Source organism: Canis lupus, chromosome 17, assembly GCF_011100685.1.
Source record: "Canis lupus familiaris isolate Mischka breed German Shepherd chromosome 17, alternate assembly UU_Cfam_GSD_1.0, whole genome shotgun sequence".
NCBI lineage: Eukaryota > Metazoa > Chordata > Mammalia > Carnivora > Canidae > Canis > Canis lupus.
In genome coordinates this window covers 24,820,753-24,843,607 of record NC_049238.1, presented here as the reverse complement: position 1 = coordinate 24,843,607, position 22,855 = coordinate 24,820,753, and the positions used below count along the sequence as shown (strand labels likewise).

Here is a 22,855-nt window from a genome sequence, read left to right as displayed (position 1 = left end):
GAATGCAAAGTTGAGGATGGCTAACAGATATTGTTAAGGTTAGGAATTCCTTCTATTGCAGATCCTGCAGCCTGCATGCTAAAGACATCACTTTAAGATGGTTATGCATGACAAAACGCTCAAGAACTGGAGCTGCCATTTTGGCAACTCTTCTGGAGTCATCACCCAGGTGGGATACTGCTGACTACAGGATGCTCTTGTCCTCCTTTCTTGGATCTCTTGGGCATTGGGCACCTGTCTTACTCATTTTTGTACCCCTGGAATTAGTTATGGTTTATTTACCATTGGGACTTCTTTCCTAACAGAAACCTGGCCACCACCTCTTGGAAGGAAATGCGGAAACCATGCTGTTTTCCTCAGCAGTCAATTTTCCCTGTCATGAGCATCCTAATGGCAAACAAACTTTCTGCCAAGAAAGATAGCCTAGGTCACAAGTCAAAAGGAAAATAACAAATCAACCAAAACAAAAAGCAAGTAGAGGTAAAATTGTAAGACACTCAGGGGAAAAGGATCTCAGGAAGAAGTAAGGGTCAGGAAGAAGAATGGTTAGAAATACATTCTATAGTTGTGTATTGATTTGGATGAGTTTAATAATGCCAAGAACACAATTAAGAATAGAGGCAGAAGACAAGGTGTATACAATGAGACAATGAAAGAAAAAAGTCTAGACAACATTTTTATCTGTTAGGGAATCAGACTAAGAGCTAAAAAGAGAAATGAAAACAAATCATGTTGTAGACCTTTTTAAAATTTTCTTTGGACAGTTTTTCTTTGAAGGAATAGTCAATAGCTTCATAATTGTGTGATTTCTCTTGTGCTAGGAAGACCCATCATGCAAAAAAGACTCCCTCAGTGGCTTATTATTAATAGATGAAGGTCTATGCATCAAGGTCTGTATTTTGTCCTGTTCTTTTTTTTAAGATGGATTTATTTGAGAGAGAGAGCATGTTGGAGAGAGGCAGAGTCTTAAGCAGACCCTATGTTAAGTGCAGAGCCCAATGTAAGGCTAGATCTCACCAGCATGAGATCACGACCTGAGCCAAAACCAAGAAGTCAGATGCTTAACTGACCATGCCACCAGGTGCCCCAATCAAGGTCTATATTTTGTAATTGAATCATTGGTACTTGACAATTCAACTATTATTAGCCACAAGCATCTTTTCATGATTAGGTTATCAGATTCCAATGGTCATGGGAGAAAATATGTGGGGGAAAAAAAAAGAGGCAAGAATGTTGGATGAATGGAGGTTTCACAAACTTGCTACAGAAATGCTAACATGTACTTACCCATCTGAGTGAAACATTAGGTGCCTGCCATATATGTGTCCTAGATATTGCCCCAGTATGACTCCAATTGTTGTGCAAACCTGCTCTGCTGGTCCAATACTAGATCAGAGAAGGTAGGAGAGAGAAGATGTAACTGGAATGGAGGCTGATGGAAGAAGGCTCTTGCTTCTGCTTCCATTTAGTTTCTTTCCACCCAAGATTTAGTGAGCAATTCTGCCCCAAGATTGGGGAAATATCCAGGCCCCAACTGAGAGATTCTGTGGGCTCTTGAAGTCTGTTTCAACAACTTTGCTTGTTTGCTTTTCTAGGATCAAGCAATTGACTTGCATCCTAATACCTCATAGGTCCTCTCTGCCCAGAACCTCCCTTCCAATTAGATGGATATCAGATGTGTTTCTGCCACCTTTCTGGGAATCCAGTTGTGCTCTGTGGCCAGGTCACTATTGCTATTTTGGACTATCTCTGATGCGATCTGCCTGCCCGCCTGGTGCTTAACCTAGTATATTTCTACATTTCTTCACCCTTTCTGCCCTCAGATCATCATGCCCTGCCTCCCTGATCTGCATGGCTTCCAGTGCACCTCCAAGCCCTTTCCAGGTACAGCAAACCCTGTCAGTTCAAGTTCACTTGGGTTATGAGTTAGAAATAAGTGTCCTTGAAATTCTGGTGAGCTCTTTGATAATGTAGGAAAACACTCTCTTGTTGAAAACAAGCAAACTTATCTGTTTTTTTTTTTTTCCAGACTTTGTAATGAATTTCTTAAAGGATATTTTCCTATGACATTCTGAATGTTTTGAATGTTTTGAATATAAAAATATTGACAACCTAGGTCTTAGAATTTACGTTGGAATCTTGGAGATGAGTTAGCCCACAAAGCCTCTTTTTATAGTTGTGGTTTTTGGATAAATTTCTAATGCTTGAAAGTCATATATGGAATCACTCAATTTTTCCTTTCATTCTTTTGAACTTGATGTGGTCCTTTCTCCAACTCACAAATCAAGTCCCTCTTCTTTACCTTGTTTGACCCTAGCTTTGAAAACACATAAATGATTAAACAAAAATCAAGCAAGAAAAAAATATCAGAGAATAGTATAATCTGTCAACTGATTCCATGAAGCTTTGGTGCTGCCATAAATAACTACCAAGACCTTAAATTCCAATCTAGAGGGCTGCCAGTAGTAACCTTTGCCAGAGCCATAATGCCTCTTGACTTTCTTGTTTTACTCTTGTATCCACAGAGAAAGGAATCAACACAAGAAATGATAAGAATTTATCCATAAGTATTTTAGTAGTCTTTCCCATTTATGGTTGTGTTGGACACCTAATAGTTTTACTTGTTTTTTTTTAATGTGAGTTGAATTAAACAATGGAGGTGACCCATATGAACATGAATGAACACTTGTGAGCGGTTATATGTACTATACTTGGCACCTTAACTTCATCCTCAACTCGACTTTTTCACTTATTGTTTCACTGCCTGAAATTCAAACAATCAGGAATTTGTTTGGACAAGGAGCTCTCTATTTAAAAGAAAAAAAATGTAAATCCTTATAGTAAGGTTAAGAATGTTATGGGAACTAGTTCCATTTATGAGAACTAGTTCTATCAGATTTAAGAGAACTAGCTCTCACTTATGAGGCATTTATGAGAACTAGTTCCATCAGATTGTTTTCTGGTGCCCTGAAGGAATGAGAATTTTGCTTGGAGGAAAAGGAAGGACCCACTTTGGAGAAAGCACTTAGGTTTGTGGAAAGAGTAGGTTTGTTTAGGGCACTTGAAGAGTCCCTGAAGTGGGGTAAGAAGGTGCCAGAAACAAACTTGTTTTCCTTTGAATGTTTGTTCAAGGCAGGTCCCAAACAGAGTCGTAGAGTGTTATAACAAAAAGCTGAGAGATGATGGAGTACAACTTCCTTGTTTTATGCAACCTACTAAGTCCCTACTAACCTATTTGCCTGGCTTTACAGAATCAGGGACAGAACTTGGACCTGAATCTGCATTTCTTAACGCTCATGCCAGTGCTCCTTCTCCAATATTCTGCTGCATAGCACAGGTAAGGGGTCACTCCTTTCCCTTTGGATTTTCCTCTAAGACCCAGAACCCAACAAGTGTTCAGGCCCTGCTGCCTTGGAGCTTATATAGGCCACTAGAGGCCTCCTGGGGACTTTACCACTTCTTAAGCCTTGTTTCCCCTGGAGAATGACCTCCTGGTCGTAAATCATGAATTCACTTAACCCACTTTTATCCACAGCACACTACTGGGTCAAGGGATCTCCATGTTGTACAAAGATAGAAGGATTCATCCCCAGATGAGGAGGGAACATCTGACTTCTGAATGACTATAAGTCATAGGGCTCATGTGAGAGGCCAGTGAGCCTCCCTGGCCTTGTTTCTTTCACCCTGAACAATAATTCACAGGAGGGTCAGAGGAGGAAATGGTCACTGGGTTTTGCCCTCTTCCACACAGTTCATGACAAACCTAGTGGGGACCTAACAAAAATAGCTCTGACATAGAGTGAGTGAGTCTCAGCCCTGCACTGGGCGTGGAGCAGGTAGGTATCCAAGGTTGAGAAGCAGCCCCAGCCAGCAGTTCCTGAAATAACAACCAATATAAGAGGAAAGATAAGTGCCAGTGTGAGGGCATAAAAATGAAAAAGTTAGGTCTGAGACATAACTTGGAGATCAGTCATAGCAGCAGTCCTCTGCATGCACATAGATTGCTACGGTTTTTAGAAAACATTTTCACATTCATGACTTGATGTATTACTAATAGGGATGAATCATTATGCTGATTTTTCAGAAGAGAACATTGAAGTTTTCTTAACCAAACTGGATTTTATCCCCTGTCTTTTGATTCCTAAATCCACTATTCCTGCTATCCACACAACACCCTCTGACCAAATAGTGTAAGGAGGGCTGGCTGTTTAAACAAGAAGGGGGGTGGCGGGCGGCAAAGAGTTCAAAAAATTTTGAACTCAGGAGGAACGCTTTGGATTTGACTTACTGGTGACAGAAAGATGTGGTTTATTGATCAATGTGGTGAAAAGCTAGGGGATTATGATGCGCCTGGGACTGAGTTCCATCTCTGTTACTAACCAGCTGTGGGTTTGTCGGTGGGGTCACTGCTCTGTACCTCAGCTTTGTCTTTGTAAAATGGGGGTAATAGTACCACCTCACAGGGTTGCAAAGATTCATTGAGATTCTGCATGTGGTGTACTTAGCATTGTACCTAGCATGTCACAAGTGCTCGATAAATGTTGGAATTTTGGCTATTGTCTTAGTCTGCTCAGAATGCTATAGGAAAAAAACATAGACTAAGTGGCTTTAACAGCAGAAATTTATTTAATTTTATTTATTTATTCATAAGAGACAGAGACAGAGGCAGAGAGGCAGAGGCAGAGACACAAGCAGAGGGAGAAGCAGGCTCCATGCAGGGAGCCCGACGTGGGACTCGATCCCGGGTCTCCAGGATCATGCCCTGGGCTGAAGGCAGCGCTAAACCGCTGAGCCACCCAGGCTGCCCACAGCAGAAATTTATTTTCTCATGGTCACAGATCAAGATCTGGTAGGCTCAGTTTCTGGTGAGAGCTCTCCTGGCATTTGGACAGCTGCCTACTGTCACTGTACCTGCAAATGGCCTTTTCTCCATGTGTGTGTGTGTGCATGCACACACACACACACACACACACTGGTATCTCTGGTGTCCCTTCTTATAAGGACAGTAATCCTATGGATTACTTGTCACTATGACCTCCTTTATTTCCTCATTTAATACAAATACAGCTACACCAAGGGGCTGGGGCTTCAACATGTCAATTTATGGGAAGACACAAATATTCAGTCCATCATATCTATTATTACCAGTATTATTTTTCTTACCAGTACTATTAAAATGTGTGAGGGATATTTGCACCAAAAAAATCAAGGTGTGTAGGATTAGAGTCAGAGCAAAGGCTACAGCAGAGAAGCCGTTGGAAGGAAGAGGAGGAAGGAGTTCCAGATATATAAGGGACTCATTAATTCCACTGATAGTGGGTGCCAGGCATTGCTCCATGTCCTGTGGGAGCAATGGAGTACAAGCATGGAGTCAAGCAAATGAGAGCTGACTCAGTCTCTGTGCTGAGCTCTGCACAAGCCATGCTAGGAGCCTAGCACAAAGGTCCTGGGGTAGCCAAGAAAACCTAAAGAGGAGTCACCACATAAATGCCAAGAAATGTTTGGAGAGAAGAATAACAAGTGTGGAATACAAGGAAACAATCAATGGAGGTCATTTCTAGTCCTGAGTGGCCAAAGACAAGAAGACAAATGGACAGAAATGGGGGATCCAGGACATGGGGTTGGTAAAGAAGAGGGAGATTTCTTAATAGCACAGAGGAATCACTGTGTTCCTTCTCAGCAGAGAATATCCCTGCGGGCTCTATCAAACTCTAAAGACCACAAAAGACCATAAACATTGTATTATTTCCTGTAATGAAATAATGTTCTAAGTCATATCTCCAAATACCTTCCCTTATCTGGAAGTGAGAAGATGACTAACTCTCTCTTGTCGAGGCATTACTGAAACAAATTCTGTCTGTGTGGTTTTCTAAGAAAATAATCGGATTTGTGCAATACCGTCACAAAGCCCTGGGTGCTCCACTCCCTTCCAGAGAACTTACAGTGGGGAGGAGCTGAGGCTCTGGGAGCCAGAAACCCAGACTTACAGACAAGTACATATGCTTAGAAAGGTCCATATATAAGGCTGGTCTCAGGCAGCAGGCTTGATTACACTGGGACTAGAGCCTGTCCATTTTCTTAAAGGAACAAGATCTTCAGTGCAGGTAAATTTCTTGACCTCCAAGGGTCAAGTTTAGCCCAGAGTCCCTGGGGGCCCCTGGAGTGCCTGGGTTCAGACAATGAGAAAGAGGTAGTTGCTTCTGCTAGTTTGAACTTTGTAGGTTAGAGTGTATATGGAAAGACTCCAGACCTTCAGGAGTCTGAAGACCTGAATTGTGTTCTCAACTTTGCTGTCCCTAATACACGTGACCTTAAGGGACAGACTTCAGCCTTTTGGCCTCAGTCTCATTATTAAGATAAGGGGATCTTTGGGCATAGGGGATCTCTGGAGTTCCTCCAGTTTTGGTTGTTATCAGTGGTTATTTTGTGGAGTAATTGATGTCGCTAGGTGCTGTCATTTCCCAGGGCTCAGACCATTCCAGGGATTTTCTGAGCCTCCTTGATTTTGGAAGGGATCTGGAGGTGGCTGGTTCTTGTCTGGGACCTTTTGTGGGATTCTGATGTTCTGGGAGGCAGGCTGTTCTCTGGGTGCTAATAGACAGTGAGGCTAGTTTGACTTCTGTGAAAGCAGATGTGAGGAAGACACCAGTGATGATGCTTACATTCTGTGAGAGGGAAATAATTCCTGAAGGAGACCAGAATATGTCACCCCAAAATATGCCTCTTTGATATAAAACTTATTTTGAACTGAAGGCACTTGAGAAGTGGTAAACATAGAAAAGTTCTCCCTTTTCTGCCTAAAGGCGGGAAGTAAATTTTCCTTTTCTTGGAGACATACTCTTATAGGCCCAGAAAAAGGTACTAGAGGAATCTTCATATAAACCTACTGAAAATAACCCTTATCTTCCTTGTTCTTATCTTAATTAAGGAAATTCTTGTCTTAGTTAAGGAAAATAAGGACTACTTAGTTCTAGCTGGGCTACCTCTAGCCCAAACTTCTTTGTCTTGTCAATTATTCACAGATTAATTTTTTCTTTGTCTAAAAGATAGGAAAGTTTCCAGCTCTGGCCACTTTAAGTCTTCATTTTATAAAGGCTCCCATGTTTGTGTAAAAATTCAATAAAATTTGTGTGCTTTTCTCTTGTTAATCTGTTTTTGTCAGATTTATTTTTAGACCCAGCCAGGACCCTAAAAACTTCAAAGAGAACTTTTTCCTCCCCTACATCTCTCACGTAGTAGTTATCAGTATGGCACTAGGACTCATTTAAAGAAGAAATCACCATGGTTGGAGCCATTTGCTGGCCTCTGGACATGAGAAGTCACTAACTGGGGCTATGGATGATTCTGGAGGAAGGCTGGCAGTTCTCAGCTCAGTTCATAATCCTTTTTTATGGTTTGGGTGGGAGGTCATCTGGATATAGGCTAAACATTATTGCTCCAGAAATGCCAGGTATAGTCTATAGGAACTCAGGGCTGGAATAGTGATCTTAACCATGAGCTGGTGAAGTAGACCTAGGTTTTTCAACCTGGGGACTCTCCCTGACCAGGCAGGATGAGAAGGTGTCTTTGACTTTTAGAATGAAGATTCTTAGGCTGGTGGGTGCTGACCATTATACAGAATGAGCACCTTGCAGTGAAAAGAAGGCCTTCTGTAGAGTGGGAGCCTGGCCACTGGCCCATAACTTCCCTGTGGGCAGAAATTCTAACTCATCTTGTACTCCTATCATCAAGGGTGATGCTTGGCTCATGGGGAAGCACTCAATAAAGCTTGAATCTACCACTTTTCAATCTCCCTATAAATCTCCTGACCATCAAACCAATCAATAGAAAAGAGTAGAATAGACTCATATATTAGTGGTATAATTGGCTTTGTGATAAATGTGTTCACTCCAAGGGTAACCAGTAAACTGATTCCTAACACATAGATTGGTTTTCCTTTTTTTGAAAGTTATGTAAACGCTGTCATAGGGTCTCTGTGTCTAGATTTTTTTCACTCAGTACTGGTGTTTGTGAATTCTATCCATATTGTAGCAAGTAGTTCTTATTTGTTCAGTCTCAGTGCCATATAGTATTCTGTTGTGTGAATGTAGCCCAATACTATTTATCCATGTCCATGAGCATGTGGATAGTTTCCCAGTCCAGACCTAATTTGAATAATGCTGTTATGAGCACTGTTATTATAGGTCTTTTGATGCATAAATTTAACCATTTTTGTTGGATAATGCCCAGGGATTGTTGTCATGGGGTGTATATATGTTTAGCTTTAGTATTCATGGCCAAACCATTTTCTAAAAGATGTTTTTGATTAACTTACTTTCCCCAGAGTTTTGTCTTAGTTCCTAACGTCACAGCTTGGCATTCTAGAGTGCAAATCCTAACCTAAGCTGCAAAGCCATCATTCCTCAAGTCCAGGACTGAGCCTTTGCAGGAGGCAGGGGATACTCTTACCCAGCATCCTTCTACCCAGTTTACATACTTGGACAATGGGCAAGCAAGTGCTAGGTCAAAACAGATTGAGGACTGTTCTTTCTGAGCAGCTCCTTTTACAATGGTCTCTGCCTGTCACGCAAGATCAGAAACCCTTAGAATACCTTTTCTAAGGTGAAAACATTGGTACATCATTGGGGTGACTCAGCTGTGAGGAGAAGAATCAAATGTGCTGGAGGGGCAGAGAGGACTCTGGGGAGGAAGAGAAACCTGAGCTGAACTTTGAAAGGTGGATGCATTTGAAGCAGAAAGAGCAAGAAACACCTTATATTTGTGTGCACATAAAAAGAGAAGTTGGGATAGAGAAGAGGTGTGTGCTGTAGGCTGTTACACAGAAAGGTGCCCAAACACCAAGAGCCTGACCATTTGGTTTGAGGCCATGGGCTGTGTGGATCTGAAGGGAGTGATGTGGAATGGCCACTTAGAAGATAAATGCAGGACCAGTCAGAAGAAAAGCTACCTCTCTCTGACCAGGTAATGTATCACTAAATCTGTGATTCTTTTAAGATATAAATACTCCTGAAAAAAAAAAAAAGAGGAACTAATTTAGATCTGTTTTAAAACTCTTTCCTATTCAAATGTGTTTGAAATGTTCAGAAGAGAGAAAAATTGAAAGGGTTAATCCATTGAAAGTGTGGAAGGTGATGGAGAAATAAGAACAGGCTAGGGTTTGGCCATTTCCTGGGTGGGAGCTATAAAACCAGAAGCAGGCCTGAGGGAATAGAGTGACCCCACTGGGATTCTGGATGAGGGGCTCACTCCCGTAAGGCTGAGCAGGCTGAGTGCTCATTGGACATCCTCAGAAGTCTCACCTGTACACAGGAGTGCTGACTGGGGCGACCACCAAGTTCCTTCTAGCCTTTGATTCATATACAGTGACATCTTCCACACAGGCTAAGTGGATATTCCTAAGCCCAAGGAAAGCTATCTTTATGTGGGGTGTCTGCACTTCTACAAAGCCACAGATTTATGCCTGTTCAGTGTTCCAGGAAGTCAGATGAAAGATGGGGCTGTTGGGAGTGGGTAGAGAGCTCCACAAAATTTTCACATCTCCAAATAAGCAGTAAGCCAGCCCATAGGAACCCCTAGCATCACCAGCGAAGACAGGGCACTTCCTGCCTCTCCCCTTGTCTACTCCCAAGGTATATGTTCTCTTTGGAGACTTTTTTCTTTTTGAAGGCGAAGGCTGATCTTGATTTTGCTTTGTTTCCCAGGGTGCTTTGCCCTGGAATCTGCATAATTCCCCTGGAAAATAATCCCAAAGCCAACATGGGTTAGAAGGAAAGGCTGTTAATGAGGCTCCTGAAAGCAACCTCAACCTAAAACAGTTCTTGGGGATGTGACCAGAACAAGAGAAGAGCAGCCAAATGATTGACAGCTCACAAAAAAATTCATATCCTGTATTTCATTTCAGCTTCACATCAGGAGGGACAGAGAGGGCAGGCTTTATTATTCATTACATTTTGCAAATAAAGAACCATTTATTCATTCATTTAGTCAACCTGTCAGCAAGCATTTATCAAGCATCTGTTTATTCATGATATATATTGCCTAGCTCTGGGAAGCCAGAAAAAAATATATACCATTCTTATCTTCTATAGCTCATAGTTGGGCCACATTCATTGTTTCCTCAAAGTCAAATGTCTTCCCTAATAAATAAAGGAATGCTTAGGGTCTTCTGCGGCAAACTATATCTAAATTAGACATACCTAAATAGTAAAAAATTTCATGATCTTTTCAAACCATTAATTTTGCTGTTGGGGAGGAAAAATTTTCCTCTACCCTTCCAGCTTCTTTTGGCTGGTCTAAGAATTAAATTGACATGAAACGGATGAACAGGAGAAAATCAAACTTAATTATGTAAGCAAGAGGGCTCCAAAAATATGAGGTCCACAGGTAGTCAGCAATTGAAGCATATTTATATGCCATCCAGAACTAATGAAAAGGATGCAAAGATCTAGGGCTTGAAAGGAAAGGAAGACAATCTGTCCAAAGATGAAAAAGAGTAAGAGTAGAAAAATGTTTGCTGGGCTTAAGCAACAATGGTAGATAGAGAGGAATTTTAACCAACAGACTTTTCTAGGTCCCATCCTCTCTACCGCATATAGTTCATATTGTCCTGTAGTTATTTATAGTAATGGTCCCTTTTCTGAAATAAGTCCTCTATCTAAATTCTCTTCGGCAGTTAGGAGAGAGCCAAAAAAGACAAATTTCTTGAATCTTCTGTTTCTTAAAAATAAATAGCCTAATGTAATCCACATGCCAAAGAGACACACCTTGGGGTGGCAAAGTTTGCTCCCCTACATAGCAGAACAATTTCCTTTTTTACAGACAGGTCGTGATCTGTACATAGAGATGTGGGTTTTCCTATTCATAATCAGTACCCACAAAACCACCTGAGAACTTCCCAGGAATGTCTGATGTCATCACATCTAAAAATGAGTTAGAGATGAGACTTTAGCAAAAAGAAATGGTAGGCTACATCTTTAAGTCTTTTTGAGACATAAATGTAACTAAGTGTTGAGTCTATAAAAAATTAGTGAATCAATTAGAGATAAAACTCTGTTGCATTAACATAAGTTCTTAATGATGGACCTAGTTAATCACATTTTATTCTATGAATTCCTGTTTGGAGCCTACCACCATGTCTAGCATTGTGCAATATCAGTTTATGTGAGTTAGACTGTGATTTAAACAACTGTGTCTGTAAAGGGCCAGCCAGTAAATATTTCAGGATTTTTGACTGTATGATGTCTGTTGCAACTACCTGACTCTGCTGTTGTAATGTATATTGTGGAGATAGCCATAGACAGTACATAAACAGGTAGTGTAGATATATTTCAATGAACTTTATTTACAAAAACCATCAGTGGCCAGATTTGGCCCATGGGCCATGGTTTGCCAATTCCTGCTTTAGACTAAAGTTTTTTCAAACTACTTTATATCATCTATTTTGAGTCCTAAGAGTATACACAGTATACGTGTATGTATGTGTTGGCTCCATTTTACAGGTAAGGAAGCCAGCTCAGAGAGGGTAAGGGGTCTGCCCATGGTCACACAAGTAAGAGGGGGCAAACCCAGATGCCTCCCGGGTTTTCTAATTTCGAATCTATTGCTCCATGACCACAGCCTATGACACAAAAGAAATACAATCCCTGCCCAAGATAAATCAGGTAGAGCCGACAGTTAGTCTTGTTCCTTTGTTCCAGCTGTCAAAAGCCTGGAATTGATCATGTTTCCCATCCAATGCTTTTTATCATGCAGACCGACCATTGTGCAAGAAGCCTAGGTTTCTTTTCCAATTTTACCTCTGACAGCTTGGTGGGAGTGGCAGGATGCCAGAGTTCTCTGCAAATTAATCATCCCCTAGGAGGATTCTACAGGTCTGTAGCACCTGTGAATGAGAATGTGGTTCTTATTTGTTTTGTTTCCTTTCCAGATCCCCAAAACTACCTTTATGTGTGTGTGTTTAGTATAGGTACAGTGTCTGACACATAGTAAGTGCTTAGGACACATGTGAAATAACCGAATATCAGGGCAGGGACTCAAGGCATGGAACACTCAGGTGTCTTACTTGGTAATGTCCCTCAGTGTTCATCAGCAATTTAGAACCAAAAGGCTTCATCTGGATTATGAGCACCAGGGACACCCCTCACCATCATAGAGCTCCACCTTGCATCTAATGTCTATAGAGAAGGCAAGCAGAGCCAATGTAGGAAAGGGAAATGGAGGTTCTATTTGCTGAGTAAATAGATGCTCAGGCATGGGCAGTGTGCCTTTAGGCTGCACACTCGAATACCGTGTGCCTCAGTCAGCTTTTCCCTCTTCATTTGCATGGTCTGATATTATGGGTCTGCTCCAACACCATGTACTTATAATAGTTAAAATTAATTTCCAACTACAACCAAGATGCCCCTGGCCCTTTGCAGAATGCTGTGGCAATCTGAGAATGAGCCAACTTCAGCCACAGGTTGTAACTTACAGAAGACACATAAGAACTGCCAACTCCCCACATTTGGGTCTAGATTCCCCTTAAGGGGCCTTAAGAATATTGTTTAAAGACAAGATATTTATGTGTTTGGCCTCATTCTGAAATTTGGAGGGTGAAAGCATCTTGTGATGGGCATTTTGTCCTCTGAACCCCAGCAAGGCACCAAAACTTGTCATGAGATGCAATGTTTTCAGGCATGGAGAGCAATCTGAGTGTGACCCAGCCCTTGGGAGGGAGGGCATGGGAGGGGCTGGTCTGGTTCTGAAGCCAAAGGACCTACTGTTACTTATCACAGCACAAGCTGTGAAGGATTGCTGTTCAGGTTTGAAGGGACAAAAAAGTAGGACTTAGCCTCTTTGTGGCCTTGTGTTTGTGATAGTCCATATCAGGAAGAGACTCAGGGGAAAACACAAAGCCCCAGTAACAGCATTTGGATTCCTGTAACCCAGATTAGGAGAGTGCCAGGTCTTCCCCCAGGAAGTATGCATGCATTTGTGACAAATAAGAACAGCCAGAAATCGGACTGCCCTAACCTCCAAGAGAGGTAAGGGTGTGAGGCAAACAGCATTCCATCAGTGTTAATCCTGTGGGGGATAAAAACAGGTATTAGGCAGAGGAGGTTTCTGTGTGTGAATCAGTCAGAGCAAAGCCCACAACGGGATCCAAGAACAAGACCATTTCATGAACTGATCACTAGCAGTACATGATGGGCTAAGAATAAAACTAAGGGTAAGTGTTTAGAAATGTTTATAGTAATTGATCAAATAATTTTATTTCTGTTGAATCAGAAAAAATTTTTTTATTTATTTTATTTATTTTTTTAAAAGATTTTATTTATTTATTCATGACAGTCACAGAGAGAGAGAGAGAGAGAGAGGCAGAGACATAGGCAGAGGGAGAAGCAGGCTCCAAGCAGAGAGCCCGATGTGGGATTTGATCCCAGGTCTCCAGGATCGCGCCCTGGGCCAAAGGCAAGGGCTAAACCGCTGCGCCACCCAGGGATCCCAGAAAAAAAAATTTTTTTAAAGGAGGGCTTATATTTTATATATCTTTTTAAAATTTCATTTTTGTATTGATTTATTTTCATTAAACTCTATGACAAGCTGAAAATAAAAAATATAGGTGTTTCACTAGTGATAATTTGAGGAGCACCAGTTAGGAGGCAGTAAGGTGTCCTATGTGGTAGACAGTGACAGTCTGGATGAGGAGAACTCTGTGAAGACCAGACACACAAGGGAGATTTCTTGGTGGAGGAGATAAAGTTGGACTTTGGAGGATAGACAAGATCTTGACAAGTGAAGAGGCCCCTCAGATCGCTCCTACAGATGGAGGGAGTACTCATACTTGGCATAGACTTGTCTGTAGGCTGCTTTTAGTGCATATACTTTCTGTCCCAAGTACTGTACTGGTGCAAATGGAGGCAGTTGGCATTGAGTGCCAAGCACTGTTATGAGAGTGAGAGCCCTGGGTTCAGGAGAGGGCTCTGATGAAATTTCCCTGTGTAGCACTGGGAAAATCACTTGATCCCCATGAAGCTAGAAAAGCCATGAGGGCTGGTACTGTCTCTGATGAATGGTGCTTAGCTCAAGCCTGGCCAATAACCAATTCCCAATAAAATTTTTGGTGAGTCAATGGATGAATGGGTTTTGGTTTTAACACTTGAAAAATGAGAGAGGATAGATAAGATTGGTGGTTTTCAAACCATAAAATGAGAAATCTTGCAAAGATGCACTGTGGTCCAACCTGCAAATTTAAGCCTGTACACTTGGTTTTCTGTAGGATTTCACTTGAAGAAGGAACTCCACCGCTAAAATAATTTTGGGGAAACACTGGATATGATGACTCATTACTGCACAAAAACAGATGTAGGAGATATAAAAATATGCTAAAATTTTGGGTTTGGTGGAGTCCACTTGGCCGGCAGAACTCTTAATGTGAAGCTTGTTGACAAGCTTCAAAGAAGGATCCATTGATCTCTCACAAGTGTATGTAAAATTTTACAGGCTATTGAGTATCACTTGAGAATGCTATGATTGCATGCAATAGAAACACATAACACTGGCTAACATGGAGAGCACTGCAGAGTCTGGTCATTACCAAAGCTTAAGTAAGCAGATGGTTTATCCTTCTCATGTAATAAGTCTAGAGGCAGGCCACCAAGGCTGGACCATTTGTTCAAGGAAGTCATAAAGATCCAGACTCCTTCTAGCATGTGGCTTTTTCCTAGTGGTCCCTCTCGAGGTGTTACTTCTACTTTCCAGGAATGGGAATGGGAGGAAGTCAAAAGGAAATTTGGGAAAGTCACAGCTTTTCTAAGAGCCCCACCTGGGAGACTGCCACCTTTATCTCACTGGCCTGCTGTATATTGGTGGCCAACCTGTCCTGCAAGTAGCTCTGGGAAATCAAGTGTTTAAAACTAGAATCCTATTAATAAGGCAAAGGAAGGAATGGGTAGGTCCAGGCAACTGTCAGTATTCACCATAATATGTATGTGATTTTTTTTTTTTTACATTACCAAAAATGTCTTTAAGGTAGGAGTTAATTTGAAGAATATGTAGAAGGAGGAAAGCAAGAGACATGGTTTTGCAAGGAAGACAGAGGAGGACATTAGAGCAGGAGGAAGGACATGTATGAGCTTGGGGGTGACAGCAGGTGGGCCCTGCCAGGCAGGATAGAAGGGGCAGCTGAGGCTCCTTCCTTGTCTGACACAGGGACCCTCAAGCCCTATGACCCGAGCTTCAACTTCCTGTTGCTCTCCTCCCTGCCCCACCCCCAAGCAGCAATGTCCCTGTGACATTGGTATAGTCAGGGCCCCAGGTCCCAGCCCTGAGCCTGGAGAGATCCCTCCTTTTCCTCAGGTCTGGGCTGGGGGAGCCCAGAGCCCCCACCAGAACAAGTGCTCAAAGACCTTCAATCCCTAGGATGAGAATCAGACCAGGTGCTGCAGTCTGCCTCACCGCTCTATCCTCTTCCTCCTCCTCCTCCTCCTCCTCCTCCTCCTCCTCCTCTCCAGGGGAATGGCATGCTATCAACAGGCAGTGAGTAAACTGAACGTGGGCTCTCCATTCCAGGCAACAGAGACCATCCAGGAAGACCCCTGGGGTCTGTATCTACACTTGGCCATGTCTCTGTGGCTACCTTTCCGAGCCAGATGGAAGCTGGGGCGGAAGAACTCATTGGGGGACTCCTCACAGCTCCCCAGGCAGGACTACGATGCCCTGAGGGAAGTGTGCCTGATGGAAGGCCGCCTCTTTGAAGATGACAGCTTCCCAGCCAGCCTGCACTCTGTGGGCAGTGGGCCTTTATTGAGGAAGCTGCCGCCAGGCCTGCAGTGGAAGAGGCCTCCGGTAAGGGAAGAGGGTGCTTCCCTACAACACACTCGCACACACACACACACACACACACGCACACACAGGTCAACCCAGACTTTCCTTGAGATGGTGTTCCAAATGCCATGTCTTACTGACATTGGTCCCCACATGAGGGGCATGGGCGAGTGCCCACATTCCCATTTTCAAGATGGATAAAACCAGGGGTGGCGCTGAGAGGGCCTGAGATGTGGCTCTTCCTCAGCCTCTACCCAGAAATGGGGGGGGGGCGGGCAGCAGCAGCTGAAGTACTGTTGGGCCTCATTCAAGATGGCAGGGCATCCTGAGCTGCCATCGATGTTACCGGCCAGAGAGGCACATTCTCACATATCTTCACTCCCAATCCCAAATCAGGCCCACGGAACACATAAATTAAGAAGTTATTAATCACCTTACAACAACACTATTCACTTTCTAAAGTGCTTTGACAGTTTCTTTAAAAGACAACTTAATGTGTTCAAAGGCAATCCAGCCCCCGCCCAACTTGATTTACACAATAGATTTCCCAAACATGGCTAGGGAATGAAGTGGAGTCCTCAGCCTGGGCTGCAGATTCCCTGCCCTTCTGGGCCCTGTTCAACCTTCTCACCAAAGTGTATGGCCCCAGACTAAGTCCCTTATGTGTGCAAAATTCCTGAGTGGGCCTCCTAAACTAGAGAGCCTCCAAGATCCTTCTTTTCCCAGAAAATTTGGGAACCGCTGACACAGAGTCTATCACACACCTGACCTTGGGTGAGCTGTGCCAATGCAGAACCTGAGGGTCTTAATGCAGGGGGAAGAGCAGGGACTATCTGCTTTACCTCCTATGGCTGCCTCACCCACATCTCAGCATGGAAACAGAAATGCAAAGATGACATTATGTTGGGGGGGGGGAATGGGAGGGAGATGTAGGACTAGAATAAGGAGAGTGGGAAGATCTCTAGGAAAAATGTAAACATCCCCTAAGAGGCATACTTCCATTTTAACAGAAACTCTAAGGAGAGGCATTTTGAGGTATAACACAAGTGTTATACCTCAGTATCCACACAGAGTCCTCCAGGACTCCGGCTGACATGGGCTGCCAGAAGCAATGGGAAATGAGACGGGCTGAATCTGTACGCCAGACTCTCTGGGATAGCCCCAATTTCACATATATTCTAAATCTAAGTCCCCATAAGTGCGGTCTTGGGGTATGGGAAGCCATGGTCACTGTAGCTCAAGGAGCTTCTTCTTGGTTAGAAGGACAGTTCTATCTATCCCCACAGGAGCTGCACAGCAATCCCCAGTTCTATTCTCCTAATGCCAAAAGGCTGGACCTGTGCCAGGGAGTGGTAGGTAAGTCTGTACAGCCCTTGGAGACACAGGCCTGGCAGCTTCAAACCAGGCCCAGCCAAGGCAGAGTGGGGTTGGAAAGGGGGGAATTGAGAGATCCCAGTGGGAGAGATGGCCACCCCGAGCTCCACCTTGAAGTGCTGTGTCTTTTGCCAGGAAAATCATAACAGCTGGTCTTCTGGGGATGCATGGGAATGCCAAAGCTTGCCCTGGGATAATTCTCATTACCAGTTTACAGGTCTAAGTTGTCTTGGGAGGATGTGCTCATTCTGCTCTAGTCCCCACAATGAGTCCTTTTTGGCACAGAATTCACTAGATGCCCAGGTAGAGTTCAAGCAAGTCTATCCTCATCCCCAACTTTCTTTTCAGGGGAATAGAAAAACCCTTGGCCACAAGGGAAGGCACAAATGTAGTGATACCTGTTTCACAGACGTGGAAATAGATCCCAGAAGTGTTGAGGCTTTCCCAGAAGAACATAAACCAGTTACGGAGGCAGGACTTTAGAAGATTTTGGTTGTGTTTGTTCCTGAGGATGTGGCATTCAGGAAGCTAAAAGGTGGTCCAGGAATGTGGCTCAATTCTTGGTGGCAAGTTGAGATTCCAGCCAATGCTCCTGCCCACCTTCTGCTTACTCACTGTCTTTTCCCCCCAGTATATCTTTCCCTTCTACTAAACTAGGCTACAAGCCCAGAGAGGGAAGCAATTGGGACGAGGCACAATAAGTCTTCAATAGATCCCGGCAGACACTTGTAGAATGTGCCTGGATGTGCAGTAAGTACATCCACGCAGACACTATGCTCTCTGGCTTAGGTGACTGCTGGTTCTTGGCTGCTTTGCAAGCTCTGACTTTGCACCAGGACATCCTGAGCCGGGTCGTACCCCTGAATCAGAATTTCACTGAGAAGTATGCTGGCATTTTCCGGTTCTGGGTGAGTAACCTCCTGGTGCCCATGACTGGAGGAAGCCAAAGGAAAGAGGGTTCTTAGAAGAGTGATGTTTTTACCTCCTGGGCTGACCATCTTCCATGGCAATCTTCACTCACCAGTGGGTACCTTCCCCTTCCAGTTCTGGCACTTTGGGAAGTGGGTTCCTGTGGTGATAGATGACCGACTTCCTGTGAATGCAGCTGGCCAGCTGGTCTTTGTCTCTTCTATCTACAAGAACTTGTTCTGGGGAGCTCTTCTGGAAAAGGCCTATGCTAAGTAAGACAAATCTTTTTGTCTTTTCCATTCCATTCCATTCTGTTCCCTCCCCTCCTCTCCCCTCCCCTCCCCTCCCTTCCCTTTCCTTCCCACCCTTTCTCCTCCCTCTGTCTTTCTGTCTCCCTCTCATCAAGGTTGGGAGAGTGCAAGAGGAGATAGGTAAATTTTATGATGTGAGACACTGAGGCATGACTCAGTGAATATGGAAGTGGTGTATCCAGAGTCTCTTATGTAGGGTTTATCCCATCTGAACAAGCATTTGGGAATTTTGCCTTCCCCTAATGGATTGAGGTTTTTAACAAGAATAGGAACTCAGGGTATACATTTTCCCCTTTGCCCCTGGGATGGAAGGAAGGAGTAGCAGGCACATGCCCAGAGAAGAGCAAAGGAGGCGGTTCACTAGACTCATGTGGACCATTCCAGGCTACAGTATAAATTCCCCTTCCCTTCTGCTACCATGTTTACTCCTTCCCTGGGCAGACTCTCTGGCTCCTATGAAGACTTGCACCGTGGACAGGTGTCTGAAGCACTTGTGGACTTCACTGGAGGAGTGACCATGACCATCATTCCAGCAGAAGCCTCTGGCAACCTCTGGGACATCCTAACCCGAGCTACCTGCAGCAGAACCCTCATTGGCTGCCAGACCCACTCAGGGGTGCGGCTGGACACACTAGCAGCATGTCCTCTCTTGCTTCTATCCCCTTCGCCCACCAGTCCCAAGACCCCCATCCAGCTCTTGCTTTTAGAGTCCTCATGTTCAAACCAGAGCAGCCAAGTTGAGCCCTCGGGGCAGGCGAAGCTGCAGTAGAATGCAGATGGTATGGGGACACAGGTGCTAACAGTGACTAAGCGTCAATGTGGTGCAAAGTGCTTTACTAGCACAACTGGTCTTTAGTGCCTGATTTAGTAATGACCAAGCACGGGGAGCTAGATAGAGTAGGGAGCCCTGGAGTGAGTGCTTCCTCTGTGAGCGACCACCATGGCACCCTGTGTGATGGTTTAGCTGCTCTGAGTCCATCCTCTGTACAATGGGACAGGAATCACTGCAGAATGGCCCCCTGACGTAGAGGCTCCAGCGAGACTATGGGTGCTGAAGAGCCTTGGCCACTGTGAGGACACAGCGTGGGTCTGTCCCAGCCTTCTGCATAAGCCCTTGCTCCAGCCACACAGGTCCCCATGACCCCCAAAGAAGCCGTAGGCAGCAGCAGGCTGAGAGGAGCTCTCTTGTCTCCACAGAAGGAGAGGGTGCTGGAGAACGGGCTGGTGGGCGGTCATGCCTATACCCTCACAGGAATCAGAAAGGTGGGTGGAACCAGCCTCTCTGTTTCCCTTTGGGCTCCCCCCTCTCTCCCTGGGCTTCTCACCTAGGCTTCAGTGAGCATTATTATCTGTTCCCAGTCTAGGGGGCACATTCTTGGAGGGTTTTACGATCTTTGGTTTTATCACCAAAGCAGGTGGTGGGTTCCCTGAACGTGTGCACCTGTGTTCTGGAGATATGGGGGGGGGGGGTCCAGCCAGGGGCACCTGCAGGGCACCCTCCCAGCCCCCCTTGCCTGAGGGCGGCCCTGCCAATCAGCCATCCAGCCCTGCTGGGCCTCACAGCCCTTTCCTAGAGACCCCCTTTGCTCTGGGCTGCCACTGATGACCTGCATATCTGGGGCTTCCTGCCCCAAATCCTGCTTCTTTCTCTTCTCACACACTCCTTTTCATCAGCCTCCCAGGTTCCTTCCATGGCTATTCACCTTCCGAGCTGTGCTAAGCATGGAGGGAAAGATGTCAGACAGGGACCCTGCCTACACAGAGGTCACAGTTAGGAATGGAGACAAACCATACGTAAAAATGGTATGGAAGCAAAGTAGAAAGTGGAGGGAAGAAAGAGTAGATGAAAGGCTTTAGGGGCTCAGAGGTAGGAGAGAAGACATTTGACTGGTTGGGTTGGGGAAAGTCAGGAAAGACTTTGTAGAGGAGGTGACATTGAGCTGGCTCTGGAAAGGTCAGGAGATTTATCTAAGGGAGAGGGGTGCTTCTGGGGAAGGGGGCTGCAGGAAAAGCATTCGGGTGAGAAATCTGCAGGTTCCATCTTAAAGAGCCTTCGATGTCCCCGCATCCTCCAAATCCCTTTTATTCTTTCAAATTTCTTGAACCTAGCTCCTGCCTATCATCTTCCTCCTGGATCTGCACTGGTCATGTCTGTGTGTGTGCCAAGAACTTTTCATCCATCCTCTTATTTCGTAACAAACCTTCAATTTTATTAATCTTTAGAGTGATATGTTTAGGTCTGTATTTTGTTTTATATTTATTTAACATAGCAAAATTTAGCATTTACGATGTCCTAAGCAGTGTTCCAACTGCTTCACGACTGTTAACCCAATCCTCACAACAGCCCTGTGAGGGGATATATTAGCGTCCTAGAGCTGCCATAACAAATTACTACAAATTGGGGGACTTGAGACCATGTAAATGTATTCTTTCACAGTTCTGGGGGCCAGAAGTCTGAAATCAAGACTTTGCAGGCTCTAAAGGGGATCCTTCCTGGCCTCTTCTAGCTTACGGTGGCTCCCTGCATTTCTTAGCTTGGGAAACGGAGCTCCAATTTCTTCCTCCATCTCTGCATGGCCTCTTCCTCTGTGTCTTCCCCTCTTCTTTTCCCTTCTCTTGTCACTGGATTTAAGCCCCACTGTAATCCAGGGTTATTTCTTTTCTTCTCTTTAAAGATTTTATTTATTTATTTATTTGAGAGAGAGAGAGAGAGCATAAGTAGTGGGAGCGGCAGAGGGAGAGGGAGAAGCAGGCTCCTCGCAGAGCAGCAAGCTGGACTCCAGGCTCAATTCCAGGACCCTGAGATCATGACCTGAGCTGAAGGCAGATGCTTAACCAACTGAGCCATCCAGGTGCCCCTCCAGGATGATTGCATCTCAAGTTCCTTAATTTTATTTTATCTGCAAAGACCTTTTTAATAAATAGGATTACACTGGGGTGCCTGGATGGTGCTGTCAGTTAAATGTCTGATGCTTGGTTTTAACTCAAGTCATGATCCAGGTCCTGGGATCATGACCCGAGAAGAGCTCTGCACTCAGCAGGGAATCTGCTTGTATTTCTGTTACTCTCCCTCTGCCCCTCCCTACTGTGTGTTCTCTCTCTCTCTCTCTCTCACTGGAATAAATCTTTAAAAATAAATAAATAGATAAAATCTCACTGACAGATTTTGGGTAGATCTATCTTTGGGGGGCCACCATTCAATGCATTATAGCAGACGTGGCTATAAGCCTTGCATTACAGATGAGGAAAAAGACCCAGACAGGTAAAGAACTTGCTCTAGATCTCAGCAGCTCATAAAAGACAGAGCCACTTTCTCTTCTCCCCATGCTCAGGGCCTTTGGTCTTCCACTTCAAGGTCTCATCTGGCAGGGAAGGATCTCACCCAGATATCTGCAACATTTGCATTTGGCACTCAGCCCAGACACCTAAATTGCTTCTCGTTTTGTGCAGGTGACCTGCAAACATGGACCAGAATATCTAGTCAAGCTGCGGAACCCCTGGGGCAAAGTGGAATGGAAAGGAGACTGGAGTGACAGGTGAACACGGGAGATGGGCTGGCAGGGGTGAGGATGGAGCAGGGCAAGCCTGCAAAGGAGGCTGCCATCTGCACACAAATTCAAAAGTGTTCTTTGGTCTCCAGCTGAATTGGGAGAGCATTCGGATTGTGAAGGTCAATCACTCACATTTATGAGACGCTTAATGACATATAGATGGTTTTCTCATTCATTATAATAATTGAGCTAATGTTTATTGAGAGCTTGCCAGCACTGTGCTAAGCACTTTGAATTTTTTTCCTGCCCTTATTTATTTAAAACTAAAAATTACCTTGACTTCAAATGTGCTGCGATGTCCCTTGTGTGCAGTCTGGCATATTTCCTTCAAGCACTTTGAATATTTATTATCTCTAATCCTCTGAACAGTGCTCTTATAAGGTGGGGAGTTTCATCCCCATTTTACTGATGTAAAAACTGATTCTTAGTAAATGAATTACTTAAGGTCTTTGGAGTCTAATCCAATGTTCTTTCCCAGGCACAGTTTTGTGTGCTTTTGGTCTCATTGAGTCAGAGGTAGACAGATCTGGATTGGCCCCATCCTCTGGCTCTGTGTTGTGACCCCTGGGCATTCTGTCCAGATCAGAATGTGATTCCCGTGTCACCCTCCAGGGACTTAGTTTCGGGCTGGAGTCTGAGCGACATTAGGGCTCACCTCATTTGTTTCCCCCACTCTTAGGGTCATAACCCTGTGCTATCTGCTGTCAAACGTCTGAAAACAGTGGTTTTAAAAAATATTTTGTTCCATTTTTAGTTATTTATGGTGGAAAAGTGATGTAGGAAAACCTTACTCCTTCGTGGTCAAACATAGAAGTTCAAAATGATGAGCTCTGAAAATACGTAGTACCGATGTAGGTTCAAATGTGCTCAGACATTTCATAACCTTGTGACTTTGGGAAAGTGACT

At 44.3% G+C, this 22,855-nt stretch overlaps 1 protein-coding gene across 3 annotated transcripts in view; it reads left to right on the top strand.

The window, feature by feature from the left end:
• The first annotated feature begins 120 nt into the window (after window positions 1-120).
• Window positions 121-22,855, top strand: part of CAPN14 (calpain 14) — a 39,842-nt gene continuing 17,107 nt past the window's right edge. Inside the window, exons 1-11 of one of the 3 annotated variants that reach the window (XM_038560589.1) lie at window positions 121-169; window positions 822-890; window positions 1,824-1,884; window positions 3,252-3,337; window positions 15,550-15,825; window positions 17,091-17,160; window positions 17,968-18,086; window positions 18,223-18,359; window positions 18,840-19,014; window positions 19,596-19,661; window positions 21,849-21,934. In XM_038560589.1, the coding sequence (XP_038416517.1) occupies window positions 1,830-1,884; window positions 3,252-3,337; window positions 15,550-15,825; window positions 17,091-17,160; window positions 17,968-18,086; window positions 18,223-18,359; window positions 18,840-19,014; window positions 19,596-19,661; window positions 21,849-21,934 (1,070 nt within the window). In that variant the 5' untranslated portion in view covers window positions 121-169; window positions 822-890; window positions 1,824-1,829. Of the gene's footprint in view, window positions 170-821; window positions 891-1,823; window positions 1,885-3,251; window positions 3,338-6,011; window positions 6,105-12,957; window positions 13,208-15,549; window positions 15,826-17,090; window positions 17,161-17,967; window positions 18,087-18,222; window positions 18,360-18,839; window positions 19,015-19,595; window positions 19,662-21,848; window positions 21,935-22,855 lie in introns of those variants that run through there. The other 2 variants (XM_038560591.1, XM_038560590.1) reach the window with 2 other exon arrangements.